A 16,015-nucleotide genomic window follows, 5' to 3' on the forward strand; every position below is an offset into this window, starting at 1 on the left:
ACACGTTAATAATAGATATAGGCTATAGATAGATAGATATATTATCCCAAGGGAGAAAATGTGCCGTCTCCCAGAGGCAGCACAGCAGTTTAAGGATATTTACAAAGTTACAGAAAAGTATGAAAAGAACAAATTGAACAGTGTACAGTAAAGAGCAAGGTACACCAAAGAAAGGGAACGAAGCATATATACATAAAGCGTCAAAAACAGTCGACGCTCATAAGTGTAACAGCCATACTTAGAAAATCAAATAGCAATACTTAAGCAATACAGTGTCAAACAAAAGTGTCCATAACAGTCAATGCTAGTCAGTGCTACAAGTATCTCACCGCCATGTCAAACACAAGCAAAATACTCAATACTACTAACACAACCTAACAGTGCAGAGCCAAACAAAAAAGTGTCCATTGGTCAGACACACAAACACAAACACACACACACACACACACACACACGCACACGCACACGCACACACGCATACTGTAAAACACCATGCAAAGAACTTCACATTAATGCCCCTGTCTGTCAACCCACTGCCAGCCTGTCACAACCTGCTGCTAACACACACACACACACACACACACACACACACACACACACACACACACACACACACACACACACACACACACACACACACACACACACACACACACACACACACACACACACACACACACACACACACACTCAGACTCACACAGGAAGTAGTTGAGTGAGTTCACAGCAGTATGGTGTCCATCCTGTAGGTCTGTACTGGTGTTAAAATCCCACGTTCACGACGTCTCCCTGCTGTTCTGCCAACAACATGGTGTATACATAGATAAACAAGGGTGTATCCTACTTTCACTTTCACATCTACTACTGCAGGCTGACCCTAAAAACCACTAGCTGTCTCTCTCTCTATATATTTCTCCCTTATCACTAATTCTCTGTCTCTCTTTTGCCCTGTCTGTCTGTCTGTCTGTCTGTCTGTCTGTCTGTCTGTCTGTCTGTCTGTCTGTCTGTCTGTCTGTCCCTCTCTCTGTCTTTCTCTCTCCTTCCGTGTAGCTTATACTGTACCTCTTTAAATCCCTTATTACTATATTTCCTTCCCTCTCTCTCTGTCTCTCTTTCCCTCGCTATCTCTCTCTCTCGCTCTCTTTCTGTGTGTGTGTACTGTATGTGTGTGAGTGCGCGTGACGTGTGTACTATTCTCTCTCCCCTCCTCCCTCTATAGTCACTTCCAGGAAGTAAGGCAGAGGGGGGGGAAAAAAAAAGAGTGTGAGAGAGAAAAAAACGTGTGCAGTAGCATAGAGGAAAGCCCCCAGAATCCCAGAGCTCAGACACTGCTCTGACAGAGAGAGAGAGAGAGAGAGAGAACATGAACACGCCCCGCACGCCCCACTGTGAGCAACACACACACACACATGCGCACGCACACGCAGAGCGGTTCGTACTGTATTACTATACTTGTGAGGACATCAACATCAGCGATTTTATGAATTACATTTTCTTTTTGCATTTGTTTTATACTTTTTTTTGCATTTGTTTTATAAGACACCAGCGTGCAATTATAAGTAGCCTAGTAATTCAGGTATCTATTTCTAATCCCTAGACCTAAACACTGCTCTCTGTGTCATACAGTATGTTCCCACTTCACAGTTGTCTCAGGTTTGTTATTCAGTTTACTGAATTATGTTAAGTTACAAATAAATGGCAGGGAAGCCGCAATACTACTAATAGGCTAATAGGCTATTGGAGGGGGAAAGAAGTTGCTTTACTTTGATAATCAAATCCTTAAATGAACATTATCTAAAACACAGCTGAGAAGCGTTTTGCAAAATATAAGCTGGAAGTAAATGAAAAAAATTCAATAATATTTTAAATGTATTTTTAATATTGGTCTTCTACTTGCAACAGAGTACATCTACATTGCAGTATTGATACTTTTAATCAAGTGAAACATGTGAGTACTTATTCCATCACTGGTTGAAAAGGAGTTCAGTTTCACGGAACAAGCGAGACTGATCAAAACAAAAGCAGAACATTGCAATCGTCAGTATTCACTTCTCTATCCGTCATCTCTCATCTTTCTGTTCTTTCTAGGTGTTTTTTGATGTGTCAAATCTACTCCTTATTTGGACCTGCTACACAGCATGAAACAGTCAGGAAAACCCAGCTCACTCACAGTAGCAGAAAGTAACTAATTTACTCAGGTACTGACTGTACTTGAGGTGCTGTGCTTTACACTTCATTTGAGAATTTCCACTTCTCAATTCTTTATGCTTCTAGACACATATCGTCGCTGTCGGGTGGAAACCTCGTATCTCCAAGGTACAAAAGTGTATGTTCTTTCGCAATAAAGCCCTGCTTCATCATACAAGGCCGTCGCACAAAAGTAGTGAAAACAGCAGATCTACAAGCACACAACGCTTCGCACCGCGAGGCGTTGTGTGCTTGTAAATCGGCTGTTTTCACTAGTTTAAATCATTTTCAAAATGAAAAAAATGCAAAACAAACGGTTTTGAAGATACAAGGTTTTCACCCGACAACGACGATATTGTACTATTTACTCAATTGACAGCTTTAGTTACTTTGTTACTGTGGTGGAATCTCCCAAGGAGCAAGGCAAAGATGACCAATGATGACAGACCAGTCCACGTGTTCACTATCTGTTTAGCACCAAGTACATGTTACAACATGGGTCAGGGGTGTTCAAAGTGCAGCCCGGGGGCCAAAAGCGGACGGATGACGAATTGCATAGGGCCCGCAGCTTCACTTGTAAATTGTATTATAAACGGCCCACCGGTATAATTTGTCAGGATTCCTTGTTCCCTGTTATCTCATTATGAAGCGGTAAAAAAAAGCCTATTTTGTTGTTTTACCTTGCACGTCTGGTTACATTTGGTAATGTGAGTTATTTGTGTTTTGTTCAGAGCACACACCTGACAAAAGACCATTGATATTAAATATTGGTGGTGATAAAATATTGTAATTGCGATGCATATGTATTTGTAAGTACACTTTGTCAGGAGATATAGTCGTCCCTTTGGGTGTTTTTAACCCATTTAGAACGGGTACACATTTTGTGTATCATTATTTTATACTTTAACTATTGAAAAATAGCAGATATACAAGCTCACAGCGTGTGAGCTCGTGAAAATTTGAATTTTGACCCGATTCTATAAGTGTCTTTTGACAGCAGATCTACAAGCACACAACGCCCTGTGTGCTTCTAGATTGGCTGTTTTCACTAGTTTAAATCGTTTTCAAAATGATAAATGCAAAACAAACGGTTTTGGACATAAAGATTTTCACCCGACAACGACGATATCTGAACTGTCACTGGAGTAGCGGGAACACCACCGTCGCCTTGTGGCCCTCGGCTTGGTACCCCAGACATGATTCGGCCCTTGGGGAAAACTAATCAGGGAACCCTGCAATACACCATACTTTCTTTCTCTATCAAGCAGACAGAATCAGATCTATTCGTATACCCTACCAATCACACAGAGTCATGCTGCTGTCCCAATCATTATGTCCAGTAGTCAGCTCTCTTTGAATCACAAGCCTTTAGACACAAGTGTCCGGTGGCTGATTATTGTGACCATATAAAAATATCATATTTGTCATCATGTTAACTGTCCTACTGCCAGATGTTATAATGTATTTATTGGGGCTGGTGCCAGCAAAAAGCAGCTTACCTTTGCGATGTTATAGAAAATTATCTATTGATATTTTCAAACTAATTCTGAAGTTTATACAGTACACGGCGGCGCGACCCCCCATCAGCTTACAGTCATCAGAAGAGGTAAAAAGAAGGAGCCGTATTGGCAACGCGCCGCCGTAAAAATTGGGGCGAACGGGAACGTCCAAAGCAGTAAAGGGTTAGGTGTGATTAATTATTCTTGAAGGTCTCGTGTTCTTTTTTTTATTTTGAGGCTTTCCTGACCTCAATTAAACCAAAAAGAAAACTGAAAAAACTGTTGTAGAGGAGGGTGAACTCAACAACCAAAGTGTAAATGGTAAATGGTGCATTGGACCGATGCAAACACAGCAAAGGTGATACACCCTCCCCTACAACCACATTCTCCCCTGGATGATGATGCATACGTCCAGAGACAAATTATTCAAAAAACTACAGATTACAGAAGAAACACTGGATGTTGAAAGGCCAGGTTTTTTTTTGGTGTAATTGAGGTCAGGAAATAAAAAATGTTGTCATAAGACCTTTAACATAGCGTTTGAAACAGGCACACTCCCTAACGATGCTTTGTGGATTTAGATTATCAAAACACTGAAGCTCTATATATTTTGGTAGAAAATAGCTCACTATAGGGGTGGGCGATATGGAAAAATACAATATCAAGCCATTTTCCCAAGCTGTATCACGGTACACGATTTTATCAGGATTCTTTTTCACGTTGGTTTTGATGGTTATTTTTCAAGTTACTTGACAAAAACTAGACTCTCTGGGTTCCTTTTGGGAGGTCTAAATTGAACTTTACAAGTATTTAACTCTGACAGTATACAAATGAAACTAAATCCATTTGGTTTCATTTGTATACTGTCAGAGTTAAGTGGAGACCTTGACACATTTTAAAGTTTGAGAACTACTGATTTAGACCAAAATGCAGGTTTAAATGAATTCTGCAATGAATCTCTGTATTAACAATTCAACAGGATTTTTTACAAGGCTCCCACCACTGAGAACTCTTGAGGAAACCCCAGCTCATTCAGATAAAACCTAGTTTGTTCCTTCAATCATGTGAATCCAGCTCCTGGTTTGAGTTGAGGGCCCTCCCTGCTCCCTGAGGTCGCACAGGGGCTGCCCCGTCCCTGCCCCTTTCTGCCTACCTTTCAATGCACCTTTCATTCTGAACAACACATCACAAACCTTGTAATCTGATCTCCATATTACAACTTTTGTATGTTTTTTTAAATAGCCGATCTATAGCTGAAAACAGCTGATCTACAATACACATCTATGTTGTTTATATAATAATGAATTATTATTATTATTATTATGTTTTAAATAATTCTCATTAGTGTGATATAGTGGTTGACTCATTTGAATTAGATTTTTTTTGTCCCGCTTTGTTATATATTACGGTTTGTCTGTTCAAAATGTTTAAATCAGTAGTCTTCAACGTTTTCAGGCCAAGGACCCCTTAGTCGAGAGAGAGATTAAGCAGGGACCCCCACAACCTGTTCATAGATTCCATATAGTTTCAATGTTTGACAGCACAATCATCAGTGTATTTTGGGTTCATGTCAATTTGTGTTTTCAGATATTTAACCTCTTGAAATGTCAATACTTAATAAACTTGACCTTTCACTCTGTACTTAGTGTGCTCTTTTTCCCCTCCACACCAAAGCTTGCACTGCGAGGCGTTGTGAGCTTGTAGATCGCCTATTTTTAGCTAAAGTTCTCAGAATATGGACGGTCCAAATAGTTAATATATGAAAGGAGAAAAAAAAGTTTATATCACTCAAAGATTTGGAGGACCCCCTGTAGTAACTCTGGGGACCCCCTAGGGGTCCCGGACCCCCTGTTGAAGACCCCTGGTTTAAATAACTAATGTAATGCTATTGTTTATGTATATGATGCTATTTATAATACAGCAAAAAGAAAATAACCTGCATCTGCAACCTGTATCTGAACACCACAAACCACAGTCTAGAGACACACATGCCTTGCCCTATAGGGAGTCCTGGAGGTTTTGACTTTACGATGACGTATAGTGATCACCTAAGTCATCACGTATGGGAACTAGACTACTGTACAGGTTTTCTGTTGGGTTTCCTTGAAATAGCCTTCGACGCAATCGCTTCTTTTAAGCAGTGATGTAAAGTAACTAAAAACATTTACTCAACCAAGGACATTTACTCAAGTACATTTACTCAGGTATTTTTTACTTCTTCTCAACTACATCTCAGGTGCAAATATTGTACTTTTACTCCACTACGATTATTTGACAACTTTAGTTACTAGTTACTTTGTAGATATTGATTATTATGACAAAACATACATAACTTCAGCACTTTATACATTTCCGCCATTTGAAAATAGATGATCTACAAGCTCACATGCGAAGCATATTGAGGAATGGGACCTTCTGCATAATGAGTACTTTCTACTTTTGGTACATTAAGTGTATTTTGATATCGATACTTTTGTACTTTTACTCAAGTACATTTTGAATACCAGTCTTCTACTTGTAACAGAGTACATCTACTTTTACCTAAAGTAAAGAATGTGAGTACTTTTGCCAGCACTGCTTTTAAGGACAGCATGTGATGATGAAATGCGTTGCTGTTAGCTTGAAAATCTGTTTAGTTCATTTTTTTGTCTGCAAGCATACCGACGTGGTATATGACCACTTAAAACCTGTCGAAGGCGATCCATAAGCTCACTGTGATCTACGCGATCTACTACAACATAAAGATAACATATTTTAAAAACAATTCATTAAACAGAAAGAAAGAAAAATGAACAGACTTAATGTTGTTAAACTACTGTAGGTTTTTTGATGTCACTTGTTATTGGGTTTGGTGAATAATAAACACGTTGAGAGTGCAAACCTTGCCTGCCAGGTCAAGATAGTTTTCAGGTGGGAGTCCGTGGCCAAATATATTAATTTGGAGGTCCTTGATATAGAAAGGTTTGAAAACCACTGCTTCACAGACCATGCCCTCCAAAAAAAACATCCTACCACTGGTCTGCACTCACATCTCAGCTTTACTGTCTGTCTCCCTCTCAGCTTTCCTACTGTCTGTCTCTCCTATACTGTCTCCTTCTCAGCTTTCCTACTGTCTGTCTCTCCTATACTGTCTCCTTCTCAGCTGTTCTACTGTCTGTCTCTCCTATACTGTTTCCCTCTCAGCTGTCCTACTGTCTGTCTCTCCTATACACTGTCTGTCTCTCCTACACTGTCTCCCTCTCAGCTTTCTTACTGTCTGTCTCTCCTACACTGTCTCCCTCTCAGCTGTCCTACTGTCTGTCTCTCCTACACTGTCTCCCTCTCAGCTGTCCTACTGTCTGTCTCTCCTACACAGTCTCCCTCTCAGCTTTCCTACTGTCTGTCTCTCCTACACTGTCTCCCTCTCAGCTGTCCTACTGTCTGTCTCTCCTATACTGTTTCCCTCTCAGCTGTCCTACGGTCTGTCTCTCCTACACTGTCTCCCTCTCAGCTGTCCTACTATACTGTCTATCTCTCCTACACTGTCTCCCTCTCAGCTTTCCTACTATACTGTCTTATCTCTCCTACACTGTCTGTCTCTCATCTTCCCTACTGTCTCCTACTGCACAAAAAACATTTTCAGTTGGGGGTCTGCGGCAAAATACCTATCGATTTGGGGATCCCCTGGGGACTCCCTCACCCAGGTCGAACCTAAACCCTAACCTTACAAACACTATGCCTAACCCTAACCTTAACCCTAACCTCACAGAAATTAGCCTATGCCTAAATCTAGCCTCAAAATCACATTTACCTGGGAAAAACTCCTTGTTGTTTCCCTTGTGTTCCGACTGTGTTCAAGTGTTTTGCCTTTGCCTGTACCTGGACTTCTTTGTGGACGCCAATAAAGACTTAAATAAGACCTGTCCTGACTTTGCCCCATCCTGCATTTGGGTCCTCTCCAATATCCTGACTCACACTGTGACATAATTAACTGTATAATTCCCACATAATTAACTAATATGTGGGAGAATCTAATTAATAGACAGTCGTGATCTTTATTAATGAATGGCTGTCAGGGTAATGCAATTTAGTCAGGTTGGCATCAACCTTTAACCACAGTATTAAGTATTTTACTTCTAGTCTTCTTTCAAACATCAGGAGACCACAAGAAACACAATTTGATTTTCCCATAGAACGAAGGTGACATTCACTGCCGACATTTTCCCTTTTCTCCTTTGTACATAATAGTGTTTTGTATTAGTTGATGATAAATTTGTGTTATTGTTATGCTATGTTGATGAATTGAATGCAGAGGACCACAATGGAAAAAAGTCCCCAGGACCTTTTGTGTGTAATCCTTTTAGCCTTAATGTCTGGCTGTACCTCAATGCTGATTACATTTCTGACTAATAAAGTATTCAATCAATCAAGCAATTACTCACTTCAATATTTAACCACTCAACCTGCTATACTAGATCCACTAGTATTTCCATCTACACCAACTCTCTTAAAATAGGTGATCTACGAGCTTGTAGATCTGCTATTTCTTGACGTAATTTTCACCACAGAATAGGTAAAGAATAGGTAAAGTTCAAGTGGTTAAAGTTCAGAATGAAATGAATGCTCGGACTTGTGACATCACGTGGAAGGGATCAGATGTTTTCATTGTAAAACACACACTGGGGCAGGGACGTGCAGAGAATGTTAGAGAGGCAGAGGCTGACATTTCCAATAGGGCCTTTTGGTGGAAATATCGAAAAATTCAGACCTCCAAGCTCACAACGCGTAGTGTTGCGACGCGTTGTGAGCTTAGAGGTCGGCTATTTTCGGTGCTTGATTGATACCACACTGAACTGTAGCATAATCAAGTCAATACTGGAGATGTGGTATTGACGCTTGACGGCATGGATTTCTACACAGAGAGGGCAATTGTTTCAACATAAGATGCTGCATTCTAGTTCAGGAGAGTCTGGACAAGGCAATTCTCTTGAATGCTGCCTTCAGGTACAGTATATGCCTGGCATGGAAAGAGGGCATTTGTGTTTGTTTCAACATAGTAAAAACGGCATTCATTTGGAGAGGGACAGATGCATTGACCCCCATCCACTTCCATGCCGTTGTGGGGTCATGAGCTCAAGGGTTCAATACAGGTTCAACTATGACCCGATAGAGACACTCCAGGGACGTGCTGGCCATTGGGAAAAGCGGGACAACTCCCGAACGGCCGGTTCATTCCCGGCCGTTCCAGGCCGGCCATTAGGAAAAAAATCAAAATAAAATGTCGGCCTTCGTTCCATTTTGGGGGCTGGGCGGCCAACAAAGTAAATTGTCACGGTCTTGCAGAAACCTCGTATCTCCAAGTTTCAAATTTGTCGATTTTTTTCGCAAAGCAAAGCCCTGCTTCATCATACAAGGCTGTCGCACGAAAGTAGTGAAAACAGCAGATCTACAAGCACACAACGCCGTTGTGTGCTTGTAGATCGGCTGTTTTCACTAGTTTAAATCATTTTTAAAATGATAAATGCAAAACAAACGGTTTTGGACATACAAGGTTTACACCTGACAACGACAAAATAAAACTCATGTAATTGGCCCACTGGCTTGTCACTTGTCATGATCTGAAATGGCAAATCATTTTGCAGCATCTTTTAGCAGCAGCGCTATAGAGAGATCTCTCTCTATAACGCGCAATGAGGGCCTCTCCAACTCTTTTTCCCGGGCTGAATCAGGGGCCCAGCACGTCCCTGAGACACTCACTAACCAACGGGACAGACCTAAACGCAGGAAGAACATCACTTTGTTGACGCTCACATTAGCTGCTCAAGTGTGAAGGTTCAAAGGTAAGGGAGCAATGCTGCTATAGGCAGGGGCGTTACGCCGCCTTGCGAGCCAGATATCTGAACGTACCCTCAGAGCCATCAGAGCAGCCATCAACTGGGTGTATGTAGGAAAGTAATTGCCAAGTGTTCAACGGTTCTCCCTATCTGAGTGGATCAGATTTATTTATTTTGATCATTCAAAACAAAAAGAAGTATTGCGATCACATTCATATCCGATCTGTGATCATATAATTATCTCTGCAAACATTATGTCAATAAGAAATATAAGTTTGATTCATCAGATAATATCTTCAACAGCCAAAATCTAAACCATTTATGTTGGGGATTAAAAGTTATGTGCAAACCACATAAGGCATTGCCACATAGGCATGGATGCCTGGTGGCGTCGTCGGTTCGATTCCCGATCTGGACGACCTTTGCCGCTTGTCACTCCCCCATCTCTCCCCCCATTTCCTGTCAGCCTACTGTCCTATCAATAAAGGCATAAAAGCCATAAAAGCCCCAAAACAACCTGAAGTAGCAGATCTACAAGCTCAAAACGTGCTGCTTCGTGCCATGTCACACACACACACACACACTCATTGAAGTCTAAATGACTTGGAGGAAGGTATAAAGAGTAATTGTGGTACCTTAGTGCCCCAGCCATGATGGTCTGTAGTCAGACATCCATAGGTGGTGATGAAGATGATGATGATGATGACAAAGAAAGCAGACTCAGCTTCTTGCAACAAAAGGAAAAAATGTTTCACGTCCCAGCAGGTGTTTTTTCTTTTTTTCTCCCTGGGGATGTCGAACCAGAATGACGTGTGTGCACTGCGTGTCAGTCTATCTTTAACCATTCAGAACGGGTACACATTATTGAGTATCATTATTTTATGCTTTAACTATTGAAAAATAGCAGATATACAAGATCACAGCGTGGCACTGAGTGCCGCGCTGCAAGCTTGTAGATCTGCTATTTTTGAAAAATCGTGAAAATTTGAATTTTGACCCGATTCTATAAGTGTCTTTTGGATCCTTCAAAGGTTTTTAAAAAAAAACCTATGTTTCTATGTCAGCAATATGGCCAGCCATCGTCAAAGAAAAGGTCCTTTTCACTTAACTGGAGCTCAGTTAGTCTGTTCTTGAGAGACTACTATGTCAGTGGTTCTCAAACCTTTTCATGTAAAGGACCCCCAAAATGATATTTATTTGGCCACGGACCCCATCTCAAAATATTTAGTTCCAGGGACCACCCAGAAGCAAAATTTGAGTTACAAACGTTCGCATTAAAAATAAACAATATTCAAAGATTTGCACACATTTTCACGACTTTTTCAAAAATAGCAGATCTACAAGCTCGCTTGTATATCTGCTATTTTTCACCGGTTAAAGTATTCAATAATCCTAGGCCTAAATGGGTTAAGTCTCACTGTATGGTAAGTAAATGCATGTAATTGGTAGATGCATGGGTGTGCGGGCGGGCGCGGGTGCGCGAGCGTGTGTGGGGTAGGCAAACCTGCGTGTGTGTGCCTGGTGTAGTTATTATCTCATCTGTATATAGAAACAGACACATGGGAATTTCCAGTCTGTTGATGATTATTTGGGGACAATCCTTGATTTCCCCTTGGCCGTGTAAACAAGCCTCTAGCAGTGCCAGAGCATCACATGCTCCTCCTCCAGTCAACCCTCTGTCCAAACACACTGCATGTAATACCCTGCTATGAGCAATTAACCTAGATTATATCATAACCAACATTTGGAAACAATAATCATACATTACTCGTTATCGAGGTAAAATATTACGTCATATAGCCCAGCCCTAATCAAACTTCAGACACAAAGTCATAAGTCAGTTATTGGGCATACACTAGTAGCCACTCACCAACTACTGTTCTACGACTACATTATTATATTGATTGGGATTATTAATATTATTGATCGATAGATAGTACAATGTTTAATAGCCTATATGTGGACAAATCTATTCTGTACATTGTTGCGACCGTAGGGAGCAGTCAGTATCAAAACCTACACTCATGTGTCAGTCAGTCAGTCAGTCATGCTCCATATACCGCATGCCGTCCTAGTCCCTTTTATGCCCATATATGGAGATCCCTGATGTCATCAATATTAAGCCCATGTCACGCTCCCTTTTATGCCCATATATGGAGATCTTCCAATATAGCAAAAATAGCCGATCTACAAGCAGCTTATAGATTGGCTATTTTATAGCAATGTTTCTTTTACACTTGTGGATGTTTAAAAGCTTAATTACAATAGGCTAGATATGAGATTAAAACCAGGAAAATACACTAATGCAATATAACAATGCAATATAACAGATGGTATCTGGTCTCATATCACTATATCTACTGAATATGTAAAGGCTAGCATTTCCCAGACCCATATTATTGTACATACTGTAGTAGGCTACAGAGGAACCCAAATGTCCAATTTCTCTTATATTTTACAGTTGCTCAATCAGTTGTGCAACCAAACACTCATTTAATTTATTCAAATAAATTAGGCCTAATGACTGATTTAAAAAAAGAAAAAAGAAAGAATTCATTCTTGCATATAGCCTACTAATTGGAATAATCAAGAGATTGGGCTACATATTGATGTAGCCTATAACTACACTACAATAATAATAGGCTATTGCATAACAGACATTAGGACATTGCACAACTTTGTACAATGCAATAAGCTAATACCTATATATGGGCATTGCATCGTAGCAAAGCAGCGATCACAATCACAACTTTTGCTTTTAAAATTACATTGCTGAGGTGATCACTATAGCCTATTATAGCCTATAGCCTATTTTACCAATACAACAATTCCCTTCGATCTATAGAACAATCATTCAAACGGCATGCAGCGATGCATTTCACTGCTAAATTATTGTTTATAACTTTTAACAGACGTCTTTAGGCTACACTACACTTTCGCGAGCATGTAGCCTGTATCATATAACAGCAGAGCAAATAAGTAACTTTAACAATATGTTACAAATCAATGTAATGCAGCTTACCTTATAGAAGCATGTTGCATGAACAATGTATCCTATGTGTGTTTGTTGTTGAACAATGTATGTGTGTTTGTTGTTGCTGATCAGAGCATAGTATGCACTGTTATGATTATCGGCGTGTGTGTGTGTGTGTGTGTGTGTGTGTGTGTCAGACTGTCAGTGTGGAAAGCCCCGCTCTACAGGGGAATTCCGCTTACAGTGCATAAGGTACACTTTTGCCTTGAAATAGGTCTGTTGGGGGGTTAACGCCCAATCAAGGCTATGACGACATAGCCCGGGGGTAATTCTATAGTTCGATAAAGATTAAAACTAGCCCAGGCCTACTGAAAAAAAGAAACACAAAAAAAAGCTCACAACATTTTTCAGGGCTAAAAATATGTTCAAATAGTCTATGGGGGCCTTTGACATGAAAAAGTTTGAGAACCATACTGGTTTAAGGAGACCGATTCATAGTGATTGTGATTGTATTAATAGACGTATTATTCCAATAATGATGAACAAATACATTTTTTTTTTTTTTTTAAACGCCTAAAAATACCGAAACCAAAAAAATTTCGAACCAAAACAATAAAAACTAAACTGAAACAAGCAAACCCACTCTGGAAACTAAACTGAATTTAACATAGTGTACAGTAAATTACAACAATGAAATGGAAAAAATATACAATGAGAAAAAAATGTGATAATTATGTTCCCTATTTATTTGATAATTATGGCACCACAATGTTTATAATTTATAGCCTAACATTACTTCAAACAAGGGTCTTCAGGGTCCTCAGAGTTACTACAGGGGGTCCTCCAAATCTTTGTGTGATAGAAACCTTTTTTCTCCTTTTTTATATTATCCACTTGAACCCTAGTGTCAATATTCTGAGAACTTTAGGCAAAAATAGCAGACCTACAAGCTCACAACGCCTAGCACTGCAAGGCGTTGTGAGCTTGTAGATCGGCTATTTTCGGCGAAGAGGTTTGGTGTAGAGGGGAAAAAGAGCAGACTAAGTACAGAGTGAAAGGTCACGTTTATTAAGTATTGATAGTTCAAGAATCCTGATTGTGCTGTTATTGTGCTGTCAAAACAGGTTGTGGGGGTCCCTGCTTCATCTCTCAACTAAGGGGTCCTTGGACTGAAAACGTTGAAGACCCCTGAACTTGTTATTTTTTGAAACGTTTGAAAAGAAAAAAAAATCAGAACTCAAGAAAGACGCCAATGCATTAAACTACAACATTTATTTGTATTGTACAGAACTGTGCAAACATTTCCCTCAAATAAGCACAGAAGGCAAAATACATTTTTCATGCGGCTTGTAGTATAAAACCGTATAAAAATATCCCTGTAAAAAACGTGTCCCTGATAGGTCGAACCTGCACCAGTGTTCATGTCATAGTTTTTTGAATGAAATGTATTTTGGCTGGCTGTGATGGTGCTGAAATGCCTCATTTAGCCTATACAATATACTCAGCTGTGCAACGAAAATAGCAGGTCTACAAGCTCACAACGTGTCGTGCTGCGTGTCTGTCTGGTTAAGTGTCTTCCATGGGTCTCTATGTCTCTATTTTATAGATCAGTGGTTCTCAAAGTGAGTTCCTTTACGGCGCGTGTATCTAAAACTCACCACGGAACAGTTAAGACCCGCCGGCTGAAGCTTGTGATTGGCTGAACCAGAGGTAGGGAGCGCTCTGTTGTGTTCACTTGGACCGCGCAGAGGTTGCAGAGAGTCAGGGGGACAAAGATTTACTATTCTGGCCGAGTTGGTTGGCGTAACCATTTGAACCCTAGTGTCCATATTCTGATAACTAGCCAAAAATAGCAGATCTGCGAGGTGTTGTGAGCTTGTAGATTGGCTATTTTAGGCGTGTAGAGGGGAAAAAGAGCAGACTAAGTATAGAGTGAAGTCTATTAAGTATTGATGGTTCAAGTGGTTAAATATCTGAACACAAATTGACATCCAAAACACACTTGAGATTGTGCTATCAAACAATGAAACTATATGGAATCTATGAACAGGTTGTGGGGGTCCCTGCTTCATCTCTCTATCACCTAAGGGGTCCTTGGCCTGAAAACGTTGAAGACCCCTGGGCTAAACGATTCCACCCGCCAGCGACGACACCTCAGCCTCCATGTCAGGGACGTGCTGGCCATTGGGAAAAGCGGGACAACTCCCGAACGGCCGGTTCATTCCCGGCCGGTCCAGAGCGGCCATTAGGAAAAAAATTAGAATAAAAGGTCGGCCTTCGTTCCATTTTGCCAAAAAAGTAAATCGTCACTGTCGGGCAGAAACCTCATATCTCCAAGTTTCAAATGTGTACCTTTTTTCGCAAAGCAAAGCCCTGCTTCATCATACAAGGCCGTCGCACAAAAGTAGTGAAAACAGCAGATCTACAAGCACACAACGCCTCGCGGTGTGTGCTTGTAGATCGGCTGTTTTCACTAGTTTAATACATTTTTTTAAATGATAAATACAAAACAAACGGTTTTGGACATAAAAGGTTTCCACCCGACAACGACGAAATATAACTCATAATTGGCCCACTGGCTTGTCACTTGTCATGATCTGAAATGGCAAATCTTTGAGTAGCAGCAGAGCTATACAGTAGAGCGAGATCTCTCTCTATAGCGCGCAATGAGGGCCTCTCCAACTCTTTTTCCCGGGCTGAATCAGGGGCCCAGCACGTCCCTGATCTCATCTCAGCTCCCCTGGGAACTGAAGTCCAGCAGCAGGAAGTCCTGGGCCAGGGGGACGCTGTTCTCGTCGCACAGGAAGTGACATCGCACGGTGAGGAGGAAGTTCCGTCCGGTCGGCGACAGGAGGGCCAGGAGCCTCTCGGACACCATCTGGATGTGTCTGACCTCTGACCCCGGAGCTGTGCGTGTGTGTGTGTGTGTGTGTGTGTGTGTGTGTGTGTGTGTGTGTGTGTGTGTGTGTGTGTGTGTGTGTGTGTGTGTGTGTGTGTGTGTGTGTGTGTGTTTGTTAGGGGTTAAAAGAGGAGAAACCGCATCATTAACACTTTATTTTAATTTGATTTGATTTGAAAACAAAAAACAATTGAGGATCTGCTAAATGCCCATGGTGTGGTCTCTCGTGCCAGAGACCTAGGGCTGAAATCTTGAGTAGGAGGAGGTCAAAGATAAGGATGGGAGGTTGGTCCATTTGGTTCCATCTGTACTCTGAGAGCTAAGTGAAGTGTGAGTGTGGACGGCAGTGTTGTTTTTGACAGAAAATTTTGATTTAGTTTTAGTCAGTCTTTTGAATAAAATGTCATTTAGTTTTAGTCATAATTTAGTCGCCTGAAAGGTTTTAGTTTTAGTTTTAGCTGCGACGCGTTGTGAGCTTGTAGATCTGCTATTTTCAGCATGCAACACCTGAGAGCAACCAAACATAAAATGACTCTCTTCTCCACTAGTCCTTCCCTAAGTCTTAAGTTTTAGTCTAGTTTTTATTTTGTTGACGAAATTGTCAATATATTTAGTCTTAGTTTTAGTCATCACAGCTTCGTTT

The 16,015-nt window shown here is 40.8% G+C and overlaps 2 protein-coding genes across 2 annotated transcripts in view; both read right to left on the reverse strand.

The window, feature by feature from the left end:
- Positions 1-10,443, reverse strand: part of nfkb2 (nuclear factor of kappa light polypeptide gene enhancer in B-cells 2 (p49/p100)) — a 39,950-nt gene extending 29,507 nt beyond the window's left edge. The window contains exon 1 of the mRNA XM_080741105.1: positions 10,135-10,443. Coding sequence (XP_080597231.1) covers positions 10,135-10,151 — 17 coding nt within the window. The 5' untranslated portion in view covers positions 10,152-10,443. The remainder of the gene's footprint in view (positions 1-10,134) is intronic.
- A 4,557-nt stretch (positions 10,444-15,000) lies between these two features.
- Positions 15,001-16,015, reverse strand: part of shld2 (shieldin complex subunit 2) — a gene marked incomplete at its 5' end in the record, with an annotated part of 15,346 nt that continues 14,331 nt past the window's right edge. The window contains one exon of the mRNA XM_080740563.1: positions 15,001-15,380. Coding sequence (XP_080596689.1) covers positions 15,205-15,380 — 176 coding nt within the window. The 3' untranslated portion in view covers positions 15,001-15,204. The remainder of the gene's footprint in view (positions 15,381-16,015) is intronic.

The sequence above is a fragment of the Nannobrachium achirus genome (assembly GCF_963921795.1).
Source record: "Nannobrachium achirus genome assembly, chromosome: 13".
NCBI lineage: Eukaryota > Metazoa > Chordata > Actinopteri > Myctophiformes > Myctophidae > Nannobrachium > Nannobrachium achirus.